Here is a 12,689-nt window from a genome sequence, read left to right as displayed (position 1 = left end):
GCAGTCTCATCTCCATGGTCTTCAGCCAGTGTCTCAGGGCTCGGATTTGACCTCTGAACTCCCACTGCCATTGGCTCCAGTCCTCGGTGTCCCTCCTGGAGGAGGGGTCAAGACCAACACAGCTTGTCCACGTCACTCTATGTACAGTTTGAGTCTTCCTAACCAGCTATCACAATACATTTCAAGCCTGCAAACTGCGACACTTTAAATGAATGTGCAATAACACTATGTGCAATATGACAACCCTAGTCGTCTATCTGTACAGTATAGTATAGTGGATAGTGTACATAGCCTTTATTTATGTAAACCAGCTCCTTCCCTTCTTGTGTTTTTTTCTTCTTTTTTTTTCTTCTTTCCTAACACCAGGGGAGCCACCCCTCCTAAATTTCGTTGTTTGGTACCTGTACTATAGCAATGACAATAAAGACCATTCATTCATATCTGCCTAAGCCAAATACTGTACATACACTACACCTCTGAAGTTATGGCCCCTATTTGACTATAAATTACTATCTGGATATTTCCATAACAATGTTTGATAGAGGTATAGTTACCCAATCAGGTAGACTTTTGACTCATTAGGGAAGCATCTGCTCTCTTTGTCTGTTTGGCAGGAAGGATGCTTGGCACAGTCTGAGGATGATTCAGACCAGTCGTTTTACACTGTGTGGTTTTTGACTGCCTTATTGTTGCTGTCTTTGTACGGGTGGCCCATCTAGATCACCCAGACGCATTGGTCCACTAAACTGAGACAGTCGACCAACTGTCATTACCAGCCGTTTGGTCAGTTAGACCTGTCTGGAGCCGGGGCAACGCCGCCTAATACCGGACCGTGTCCTGCACAATGATTCAGTGTCCTCATACCATTGTTACCTCTACCATCTTCAAATAATGCTGATACTGTAACGTGTATGAGATACATCTCTTGAATTAAAGCCACAGGAACTGTTTATGGATGAATTCAAATAAATAAATAAATTCAAATAAACACAATTATGTTTTGCTTTCACCCATACCCGTATCGTTGTTCCATGGATGTAGGTGTTGACAACTCAGACACAATGTGCCTTTCCTCCTAAAACAGACATAAAAAATAATACCAAATCAGGAATCCTCTCTTTGTGTCTGCTTGCTCTCTGTATGTATATCCTGTATGTTCCAAAGGATATGGAACAGTTTCAACAGTTTAATTGAAATATATTTCTGTGAGAAAATGGATACATACAGTAGGTTACCACAGCAGCTATTCAGATTGAATGCACTTTTCTTTCTGTCAGTATGACACATCAGTCCCATTCTCTGAGGTCTTACCTCCCTGTCCGTACTCTCCAGAGCTGGGTCGAGGGCTGGGAGGGACAGGGTCAAGGCATGGTAGCCTAGGCAGCCGATGGAGGAATCCCCAGAGGTCAACTGCTCATCGTTTGTCATGACTGGGTCTTCCCTCAATATCACAGGCTAATATTGACACAGAGACAGACAAACACATATACAGGTGGGTAGAAAGAGCACCCACCCGCACCAACACCCACCCCACCCCACCCATCCACACCTCTCTATATACAGGAAATAAATGTGATTATTGAGTAATGAATGAGAGGATGAGGTTCATATTCTGTACAGCTCAATGGTTCAACACAAGAGTGCTGTCTCCAACTGGAAGTGACTTGTAAATCAATCTAACAGTGCCCTCATGTGGGGTAATATGATAATACATACAGTGGTGCAGAGGAACATTTAACAGTGGTATTTACAATGTGTGTTGTACTATCACTGTGTAGAATTGATTTGCTGTTTGAATAATGAATAATCAAATGTGGATGACAAGAGGATCTTTTCATAGCACATTTATTTACATTATAGTGTTATCGTCAAAACATATACCAGAATCCACGCACCATGCCACTCAAACACATATCTGTTCATGAGCAAAACCAACCAGTTAGTTTTGATTAAATATCTTGTTATCATTAAACCAGCCTTTAACATGTTTTGCTGCAGATACATTTTCTATTCTCTTCATCTTACATCTTATTTTTCTTTCAAAATACTTTTTTTTACTAAGTTAGTAAAACATGCAAAGCAAAAATTCATAATATATCAAAAATATGATGAAAAATGAAAATAGAACATGGAGGATTTACAGTAAAACACTTTCAACAAGCAGAAAAGAAAAAAAAATACATTGGTATGGAAAAAGAGAGTTTAAACACTGGTTGAAAAGCAACATATGACAAAGCTTCAACAACTTATTGCAAAGGAAATGTATATAGCAAACAGTCAAATGAAATGTTTTATTCCTAAGCAAATACATACATTCATGCCCTATATTGTTGTATCAAATATAATGTTATCTTGCTCTAAGAAGACTAGTGTCATCTAAGAAATTCATTTACTTTGGTTTGGACTGTGGTTGAGGTAAGCAACTGCATACTTTGTGGAATTAAGACTAAAGAGATGAAGATGTAACATCACCAAAATCCATCTTCATGAAGTTGTTGGCCAAGTGAAAGTCCATACGCACAGTGTTGTGTGTGTATATATAAGAATACAAAGTGGTGTAATCCAAAACAGGGGAGATATGATGAATATTCAAGTAAGAGTTATGCACAAAGTTCATGGATGGAGTTTGTTCCAGGAAGACGTCAGGGTTGACAAGCCTCAACTTCAAAAATGAAGGGGGTGCAATGGAGGATGTACTCAATGGCAGATCTAAAAACAAAACAAAAACAAATAATGAATTTGAGCCAACAAAACCAATCACACAAAACAAAAGCAAGAAAATGAAATAACAGATTGATAAAAAAAAACTGTGGATAAAAATAAAGAACTGGATCTCTCGTAAGCAAAGAAAAACATATTTGCCAATGTTTTTGATGATGTTTAAGGTCTGCTTGTTAAATAATAAATGTACCTGTATGTGTGGATGAGTAAGCTGCTGGATCAGGATACCATCCATGCTTAGAGTGCCATCAGACCCACCCATCTGAGTCGCTACACTTCCTTGTTGAATTCTGATGGAATGAGATGTCTGTCAAGAAAAAACAACAATAATCAATCAAACTGAACACACTCATCATTACATGCGATTGTATTATATTTGTATTCTCTTCCAAAGCGGCATCAAAACAGATGTGATCAATAGGGGAAGAAAATACAGCATTATTTTTGTATAGTATACAAAATATATATATATATATATATATATAATATAATATATATTTGTATAGTATAGTATAGTGGATAGTGTACATAGCCTTTATTTTATGTAAACCAGCTCTTTTCCCTTCTTGTTTTTAGTTATTTTTTTCCTAGCACCAGGGGAGCCCCCCCTCCCAAATTTCGTTGTTTGGTACCTGTACTATATCAATGACAAATAAAGACCATTCATTCCATTCCATTCATTAGAGATGCAGGCTACTAACAGTAGAGCAAGAGTTTTCTTGACAGTGATGAAATGGATCAAAGGAAACAGAGCAGAAAACCGATGTGCACAAACTAATTTCAACTTACAAGAACCAAAACAACATCCAGCGGTCAGGTCTGATGTCAGGGGAAGCAGGGAGAGGCCGTAGAGTTTACCAGGAACAGTTGAGGATGAATAGGCAAAATCCAATACATGGGAGTAGGTGATAAAATAATGATGGAAATTATGGTTTAGGGGAAAGGGCAAGTCCACTGAATACAAGGGTCAGGGTGCAGGGTAGTGTTGGCTTGGAAGTTGACTTATTAGAAACAGTCTACACAACTTTGTATGTTGCACTCTTCTTCCAGTGTTTATGTAGTGTTTTTTATTTTCTTATTCTGCTCTGCAAATAGCTGGCTTATTGTTTAACTTATTGTTTAGCCAGATAACATATTTTACATAGAAAAAACAACAACTCTGGTCAAACACTATACAGACATTCAGAAACATGGAGACATCTATATATCTTTTGAATCTGTTAACAGCAACACTATAATGTCTATGTTGGCATACCTCATTGAGTATCATCAAACAGATAACAAAAAATAGAGACGGACATATTCTTGAGTTTAAAAAAAAAAAGTAAAAGGAATACTGGAAAAATATCTCTGTTCGAAGTACACATATATTAGTTTCAGAAAGTGTACGTATACAAGTTTAGCAGGCGTAAAACACAAACTATAAAATAAAAAAGCTGTGGTCACTTGATAAAAATGTAATTCATTTGCTTTACTCTAAAAATATAAATGGACTTAATCGTCAATAAAATGGCAATTAAAAACTAACAAAACATTGGATTTATCTACTGTAGTAATTCTGAGCAGTTAAGGCTGGAGAGATAAGGCAATAGGTTTGGACATCTACAGTATAATATATGAGGAACTGCATTTATTTGATTTCCAGCCATTTCTTAATGTGACCACATGCAGAGCAGAATAAATAAATTATTATCAATTATTATCAATTTCTTTTTCTATGAATTATGCAACTGTAGGGTGCATTGGCATCGTCATGAAGGGGAAGGCTCCGTGTTCTTCTGAACCACATGGTCTGATCATTGCTAGAGCTGTGAGTGCCTGAGCTAGTTCATCCATGTTGAGCCCTGTATGAGGCCCTGCATCGAATCTTCGGCCGTAATTGGAGGAGGTGTAGGAGGAGGAGGAGAAGTTCATGCTGAAACCAGCACCAGTGGCGTCGATGCTGCCTCTCCTGGACCCTGATCTGGATCCAGTCCTGGACCCGGACCGAGAGCCAGACGCAGACCCAGCTCCGCTGACGTTGTAAGGGCTGTAGAGGCCTTTGCTAGACTGAGAAGAGGCTTCCAGCAGTCGCAGACCAGATCCTTCCTCCACCATGCTTCTGTCCATGGCGTCTTTGTAGGAGATTTTGAGTTTGGTTTTGGGACATGTCAGGTATTTGGAGTATGCGCTCACATCCCTCAGCTTATGGGCAGTGCGGGTGTCGATGGTGCCCTTCGTGATGGCTTCCTCTAGGGAGACTCTGCCCTCAACGTCAGGCTCAATAAGTCCACCAGTTAGGTACTGGACCTCCAGGAAACGTTGTCCAGCTTCATAATAAAGCCAGCCTTTCTTTAGCGCCTGAGCGGCAGACATCCTCACTTTGGTTCTGGGATCCTCAAATCCATTGAATGCTTTCTGAGCCAGGTTGATGCGGTCGACCATTATTTTGTCGACAAGACCATTGTTGGTTGCATCGGCGACAGAGAATTTCTCCCCGGTGGTGGGGTCGATTATGCCACCTGTGCAGGCCTGTGCCTCCAGTAGTCTCTGGCCTGTGATATTATCCACAAGGTTTCTGTGCATGGCCTCAGTGATGGACACCTTCTCCAAAGTGTCTGTATCCAGGATTCCAGCTACGGGGCCGGTCTCCTCAGTGGGGTCGTTCCAGATGACTGCAGGCGGTTTGATGGACGGAATAGGGCTCATAGCGAAGGATGAGCTGGAGCCGAAAGAGGATGACCGTGAGCGTGTGCCACTCATGTTCCCAGACAGCATATCAGCAAACTCAGTGATGGCAAGGTTTCCAGAGCGGTATAGGTCCAGGGCATTCTGGTCAATGAGGTTTCTTGCGAGGGCATCATCAATATCATACTGTCTCCCTGACCGCCTGTCAATAATCATGGACTTCACCACACCTTCAGAGGATGTGCTGGTGATCTCCTCCCACTCACACTCCTGCTCGGCCAGCTCCAGGTAGGTCTGGTGGTCAATAAGCTGCTTCCTGTAGGCCTCATACACAGTCATCTCTTTGCCTGACTCTGGGTCCACGATGACAACTCTGCGTTTACGCACAGAGGACTTGGAGGAGGACTTCCTCTCGCGCTTCTTCTCCTTTAAGAGCAGGAGCACAAGGCCAGTGTCTGGGTCAGTGATGCATCTTTCCATAAGCCCAAGATAGGTGAGATTCTCCTCAGTGTTGGGGTCAAAGAAGCCCTTAGTGTCATCCGATGGATCTGTGAGAATCTCGTTCATCTCCTCATCGAAGAGGCTACGGTTGTAGGCCACCTCCACGGGCAGACGATGGCTCTCCTCTGGGTCAATAATTCCACCTGTAGCAATCTGGGCCTCTAGGAGACGTATCCCATGATCCTTTAGGATGAGCCCCTTCTTCATGGCCTGGAAGAGAGAGATGGTTTTGCCCGAATAGGGGTCTCTGTAACCAGTCACGGCGCGCTCAGCGGAGAGAAGCTTGTCTTTAAATTCTGGGCCCACAATTCCCATTTTGACAGACTCACTGACAGTCAGTTTAAGATTTTTTATAGGGTCAATAACATAGCCTGTGGCAGCCTGGGCCTCCAGCAGTTCAAATGCAGTGCCTGGCCTGATCATGTTCCTTTTCATTGCTTGGTAGATTGACATACGGTCCTTAGTAGCCTCTACATACACACCCGCAATACTGCTGTTGCCCTCCAGGTACTTTTGGAGTCTACTGCTAAGTTCTTCCACTGTGATGAGACCTTCATTCAGCTCAGTGACAGTCTTTTGGTCAATAATCTGAGAGCGTAACAACTCCTCCATGGTGATCTGTTTTCTGAGACCCTTGAACATCAGCCTCTTATCTCCCAGTGATAGCAAATGCATTCCAGTGGTGTCAATCTTACATCTCTTCAGCATCTGGGCATAGGAGACACTCTCACTTGTGACAGGGTCAATGAATCCCTTGACATCATCGGTGAGTTTTTCATTTGTTTCCTTGTTGATATATCCTCTCTGCATGGCGATGTCTATAGGGAGATGGAAATGGAATTCTGGATCCATAAGGCCTCCGGTGGCGGTCTGAGCCTCCAGTAGTTTCAGGGCATAATCCTCGGAAATAAGGTCCTTTTTCATGGCTTGGAAGAGAGATATGATTTTCCCACTGTATGGGTCTTTGTAACCTGTGACGGCTCTCTCAGCTGATAGAAGCTTATCGTGAATCTCTGGGCCAACCACACCCTTTTTGACAGCCTCATCAACAGTGAGCATCTCATTTCTCACCGGGTCAATGATGAACCCTGTCGCTGCTTGTGCTTCCAGGAGGCCAATGGCTACCTCAGGCTTCATAAACCCTCTCTTCATTGCCGAATAGATGCTCATTTTCGAGGTGGAGTCAGTCATAACACCGGCAACACTGCCCGTGCCAAACAGATACTGCTTCACACTCGGCATCTCCAGGACGTCATGGATGTTCCTCTTCTCTTGTTTCAGCATGTTGAATGTCTCCAGGTCAACGATGCGGGCATTGTAGAGCTCCTCGATGGTGACCCTACGTCTGATGGTGTTGCATGACATCATAGTCTCCCCTCTGATGATCTCTCTCTGCTCCATTATCTCTATGATGATGATAATCATGCGCTCCTTGGTGATAGAGCCAGAGCGATACTCATCCATGAGCTTCTGCCTTTCCGACTCAGGGAGTAGGTTTGAATTCAAGATGTCCCAGAGATTCGTAGGCTGTCCAGCCAGGCCCAGCCCCAGCCCTTCGAGTGGAATGTCTAGTTGGGTGGAGGCCAGATCACACTGTGTCTGTTCCTCAGAGTAGAGATATGTCTTCTCCACAACAGTAGGGGCCTGAGGCTTGGAGAGTGGTAGCAGATTCATGCCTGTGTCTGTATCTCTGGTGCACTTCTCCTTCAGCTGTTTGTATGTTACATTTTCATCCGTGTTGGGGTCTGAAAATAGTTTAGTTTCATCTGATGGCTGGGAGAGGGTGTTTGCCATTTCTTTGCTGAAATAGTTCTTCTTATAGGCTACATCAACAGGGAGACGATGGCTGTTTACAGGGTCGATTATCCCCCCTGTGACCATTTGGGCCTCCAACATTGGTAGGGCGTGCTCTTTCAGGATTAGGTCTTTTTGCATGGCTTGGAAGAGAGAGATTTTCTCGCCTGTGTAGGGGTCTTTGTAGCCAGTCACTGCTTTTTCAGCTGCAAGTAGTTTTTCATGTAGCTCAGGGCCCACAATGCCTGCTTTTACAGATTCATCCACTGTCAAGTACTGGTTCTTCACTGGGTCAATAATAAACCCAGTGGCAGCTTGGGCCTCTAGGAGTGAGAGGCCTGTGTTGTGTCTCAGAAGCTTTTTCTTCATAGCTTGATAGATGCTGATTTTCTCCTTCGTGGGCTCCAGGTAGATCCCAGCAACACAGTCAGAGCCCTGCAGGTACTGGCTCACATTAATATTCTCGCTGACTTCTTTTGGTGTCTTTTTGCCTTGCTGCAGCATGTCAAAGGTGGCTTTATCAATGATTTTGGAGTCATACAGTGAGCTGGCGGGGGCATGAGCTCTAAGCCCCTTGAAGCTGGCTTGCTCTTGTTTTTTAGCCTCTTTCGCATCTACAACTGTGATGATAATTCTAATGATCTTTTCAATTGTCACCTTTCCTGACCTGTATTGCCTAATAAGGTCAAGTCTCTGCTCCTCTGTAAGATATTCAGAGTTGATGATCTCCCAGATGGTGACCTTCTTCCCTTTGAGTGGCCCAGACTGTAGTTCAACAGTTGCCAGGCTCATAGCTTCTTTGGTCTGGACCTCTGTATATTTCTGCTCTTCCTTTGCATTGATGGCCTGCTCAGAGAGCGGTAGAAGCTGAAGACCAGTTTTTTTGTCAGTGACGCATCTCTTATACAGCTGTGAGTATGTCACATTTTCCTGTGTGTTGGGGTCAAAGAAGCATTTAATGTCATCCGTTGGATTACTCAGAATCTGTTTAATTTCGTCATCAAAATAGCCTCTTTTGCAGGCAATGTCATGTGGGATACGGTGACTTTTCACCGGGTCAATGATTCCCCCGGTGGCCATCTGTGCATCGAGCAGTCTGATTCCCTGATCTTTAGGAATGAGTTCTTTCTTCATTGCCTCAAACAGGGATACAGTTTGTCCGGTGTAGGGATCCTTATAGCCTGTCACAGCTCTCTCAGCTGACAGTAGTTTCTCATGCAGCTCAGGCCCGATGACAGCTGCTTTGACAGCCTCGTCGACAGTAAGCTTCAGATTTTTCAAAGGATCAACAACATATCCTGTCCCAGCCTGTGCTTCAAGCATACTCAATGCAGGCCCTGGCCTCATCATGTCCTTCTTCATGGCTTGATAGAATGACAATGTCTCCTTGGTTGAGTCAATAACTACACCTGCAATGCAGTTTGTTCCCTTCAAGGCCTTGTGAACAGGCTCCATTTCAGACACCTCCTTGACAGTTTTGTTGCCCTTGTGCAGCTTGTTGTAGAGGTCCTTGTCAATAATCTTGGACTCCAAAAGTTCAGTAGCAGGGACAGGTGCTCTCAGACCCTCAAAAGCGAGTTCATTCTTTTTCTCTTTTTCCTCTGCCACAGTGATAACAATCCTAATGATTTTCTCGATTGTGATTTTTCCGGTCTTGTACTGACGGATGAGATCCCTTCTCTGGTCATCAGTGAAGTACTCCGAATTGATGATTTCCCAGATGGTTATATTCCTGCCTTTGAATTTTCCAAATGGTACAGAGACAGTGGTCTTGCTGAACACATCTTTGGTCTCCTCCTCTGTGTATGTTCTAGAGCTCAGAGCAGCCTTGTCAGTGATGGGCAGGAGCAGCAGTCCAGTCTCGGGGTCTGTGCTGCATCTCTCCATCAACTTACGGTACGTTAGCTTCTCCTTAGTGCTGGGATCGAAGAATCCCATTGTGTCCTCTGAGGGATTTTCCAGTATTTTGTTCATCTCAGCATCAAGCTGTCCCTGTTTATAAGCAGTCTCAATGGGTATATGGTGGCTGTTGATGGGGTCAATGATTCCACCAGTTGCTATCTGAGCCTCAAGCAGTCTGGCAGCTTGATCTTGGACAATCAGACCCTTCTTCATAGCTTCAAACAGTGAAATCTTGTTGCCAGTGTATGGGTCTTTGTAGCCAGTGACAGCCTTTTCAGCAGACAGCATTTTGTTATGCAGTTCAGGTCCAATTAGGCCTTCCTTCACAGCCTCACTTACTGACAATTTCTTGTTTTTTATTGGGTCTACAATATAACCAGATGCTGCCTGTGCCTCGAGGAGGATCAACGCTGCGTCAGGAGTGATTTTCTTGTCTGTCATAGCTTGATAGATTGACATTTTCTGATTAGGTTGCACCAACAGACCAGCAATGCAGTTCTTTCCCTTCAGAATTGTTCTTAGTTTGTCGTTCTGGCTGAGTTCCTGAACGGTGGTTTTGCCCTTCTTCAGCTTATCAAACTCTTTTTTGGTCAAAAGGCCAACTTCAAAAAGTCTGCTCGCTGGGACCTTCTCACGGATGCCATCAAAGGACAGAGGAGAATCTTTATTTCCAACACTGTCCATCTCATCTTTTGGACTTTGGCCATTGAGAACTTTCTTGGTGGTCTCTACCATGGTCATGTGGATCAGGTCACCCTCAGGGACAGCATCAGTCTGAATCTGGATTTCTCTGGATGTTGACTCTTTCTGGGCAACCTCGAGCTGCTGCAGTTGTTCACGGAGCTTCCTATTCTCCTCGGCGAGCAGCTTCTCCTGCTCCAGCCTTTTCCTCTCCAGCTCCTGCATCTCTTTCTGCTTGTTGAGCATCTCCTTCTCAGCCTCTTTTTGTTTACTGAGGGCAGCATTCATGGTGTCCTGGAGTTTCATTTTCTCCTCCTCCATTTGCTTTCTCTGGCGTTCCTGTTCGTCTTTGAGAGCTTTGGCCTTCTTAACCTCCTCCTCGAACTTGCTCTCCAGCTTCTTCTTTTCATCTTCAATGAGCTTTTCCTTCTTTAACAGCTGCTCCTTCTCTGTGATGAACGTCTGCTGGAGAACTGTCTTCTCATGTAGGATTTGTTTTTGCTGGGCGTTGGCAATCTAATTAAGAAAAAAGAGACAAAAACAACAAAATTAGAATGAAATTGCAGTTTCATGTGAAATGTTCAGTACAATTCCCTTAATACATTATGTTGTAATAGGGAACAAAACAATTAAATAACAATGTATTGCAATGCACTCTGCAGATGTAAGAATCAGTCCCAAATCGTGAACAAATGTAGATAAATCCATTGGTGACACATTATGATAACAACCAATAAGCCATAATCCTTCTAAATGTAATTCCTGAATGTCCCTAGATTTCTAAAAAGTGACTGTGTGTTGTTTTGTAACAAAGGTTTGCCACTAAATATGTATAATAATTATTTTCTGCATAGTTACTACGCAGGTATAGGGGTAACTTAAAGGTATACTGTAGCTCACCTAAATTTGAAAATGACATTTGCTTTCTAAAGCCCAATTTATACTTCTGCGTAAAATCGACGGCGTAGCCTACGCCGTAGCTTGTGTAGGCCCGCAGCCTACGCCGTAGGCTACGGCGTAGGTTGACGCGCACCTCTCCAAAAATGTAACTATGCGGCAGTGCCTACGCAACCGTAAGCACTGTGATTGGTCCGCTTGGTAGCACATGATTCCGACATGATTCCGACTCTCTCGTAGGCCAAAATGCGGAAGCCATGACAGAAATGTCATTTACTTTTTCTGTAATTACTTATTAATAAATATTTGAAAAATTATGATAACCATCGTATCTTATTATCTTAGTTTAATGTCATTTCAATGCATCATAGAACTTTTATTTACAAGCATAAAAATGTTTTTGCTATTATGCCGCTATGAGTACACCGTTCCAACGGTGCGCCCTATGGAAGCGTCAGGCACAGCCTTCCTAAAAGGAGCGCGATTCACATTTACGAGATGTACAATCCTGTTTATTTAGAAATAAATTATTAGTTACAGGGAGCCCCATGGCTGTTCGTTGGGTTTAAAATATATTTATGATAGACATATTTAATGTAAAGTTATCTATAAGAACTGTGATTGGTCCGCTTGGTAGCGTCACATTCCGACTCTCTCGTAAATGCGGAAGTCATGACAGAAATGTCATTTACTTTTTCTGTAATTACTTATTAATACATATTTGAAAAAGTATGATAACCATCGTATTATCTTAGTTTAATGTCATTTCAATGCATCATAGAACTTTTATTTACAACAAGCATTTAAAAAAAAATCGCTATTATGCCGCTATGAGTACACCGTTCCAACGGTGCGCCCTATGGAAGCGTCAGGCACAGCCTTCCTATAAGGAGCGCGATTCACATTTACGAGATGTACAACCCTGTTTATTTAGAAAAAAATTATTAGTTACAGGGAGCCCCATGGCTGTTCAGTGGGTTTAAATGATATTTATGATAGACATATTTAATGTAAAGTTATCTATAAGAACTGTGATTGGTCCGCTTGGTAGCGTCACATTCCGACTCTCTCGTAAATGCGGAAGTCATGACAGAAATGTCATTTACTTTTTCTGTAATTACTTATTAATAAAGATTTGAAAAATTATGATAACCATCTTATTATCTTAGTTTACTGTCATTTCAATGCATTATAGAAATTTTCTTTACAACAAGCATAACAACAAGAAGTTTTTTGATCGCTATTATGCCGCTATGAGTACACCGACCAACGCAACGCGGACCGACCAACGCAGAACTATAAACTGGGAGAGCCCTTGCGTAGGCTACGGTGTAGCCGCGCGTAAATTCGACGCAAAAGTATAAATTGGGCTTTATGCTGAAAGCCTGCATTCCATCAAAAAATAAACAGATTTTAAGTTTCCATAATTTAGCATTGATTTATTTAATGCCCAAATTACCTTATAGTAATTACAAAAAGGTGATAGAAGTCCCCTATACTTTTTTCAAGTTCATTTGAGATAATTT

The 12,689-nt window shown here is 42.6% G+C and overlaps 1 protein-coding gene across 1 annotated transcript in view; it reads right to left on the bottom strand.

Annotated features, from left to right (window-relative positions):
• Window positions 1-4,165: 4,165 nt before the first annotated feature.
• LOC308166341 (plectin-like) overlaps window positions 4,166-12,689 on the bottom strand; it is a gene marked incomplete at its 5' end in the record, with an annotated part of 109,855 nt that continues 101,331 nt past the window's right edge. Inside the window, one exon of the mRNA XM_080540610.1 lies at window positions 4,166-10,782. Coding sequence (XP_080396736.1) covers window positions 4,444-10,782 — 6,339 coding nt within the window. The 3' untranslated portion in view covers window positions 4,166-4,443. The remainder of the gene's footprint in view (window positions 10,783-12,689) is intronic.

Source organism: Nansenia antarctica (genome assembly GCF_963989245.1).
Source record: "Nansenia antarctica genome assembly, chromosome: 10".
Classification (NCBI taxonomy): Eukaryota; Metazoa; Chordata; class Actinopteri; order Argentiniformes; family Microstomatidae; genus Nansenia; species Nansenia antarctica.
Note: the sequence above shows the minus strand (reverse complement) of the source record. Positions and strands in the feature narration are given on the sequence as shown.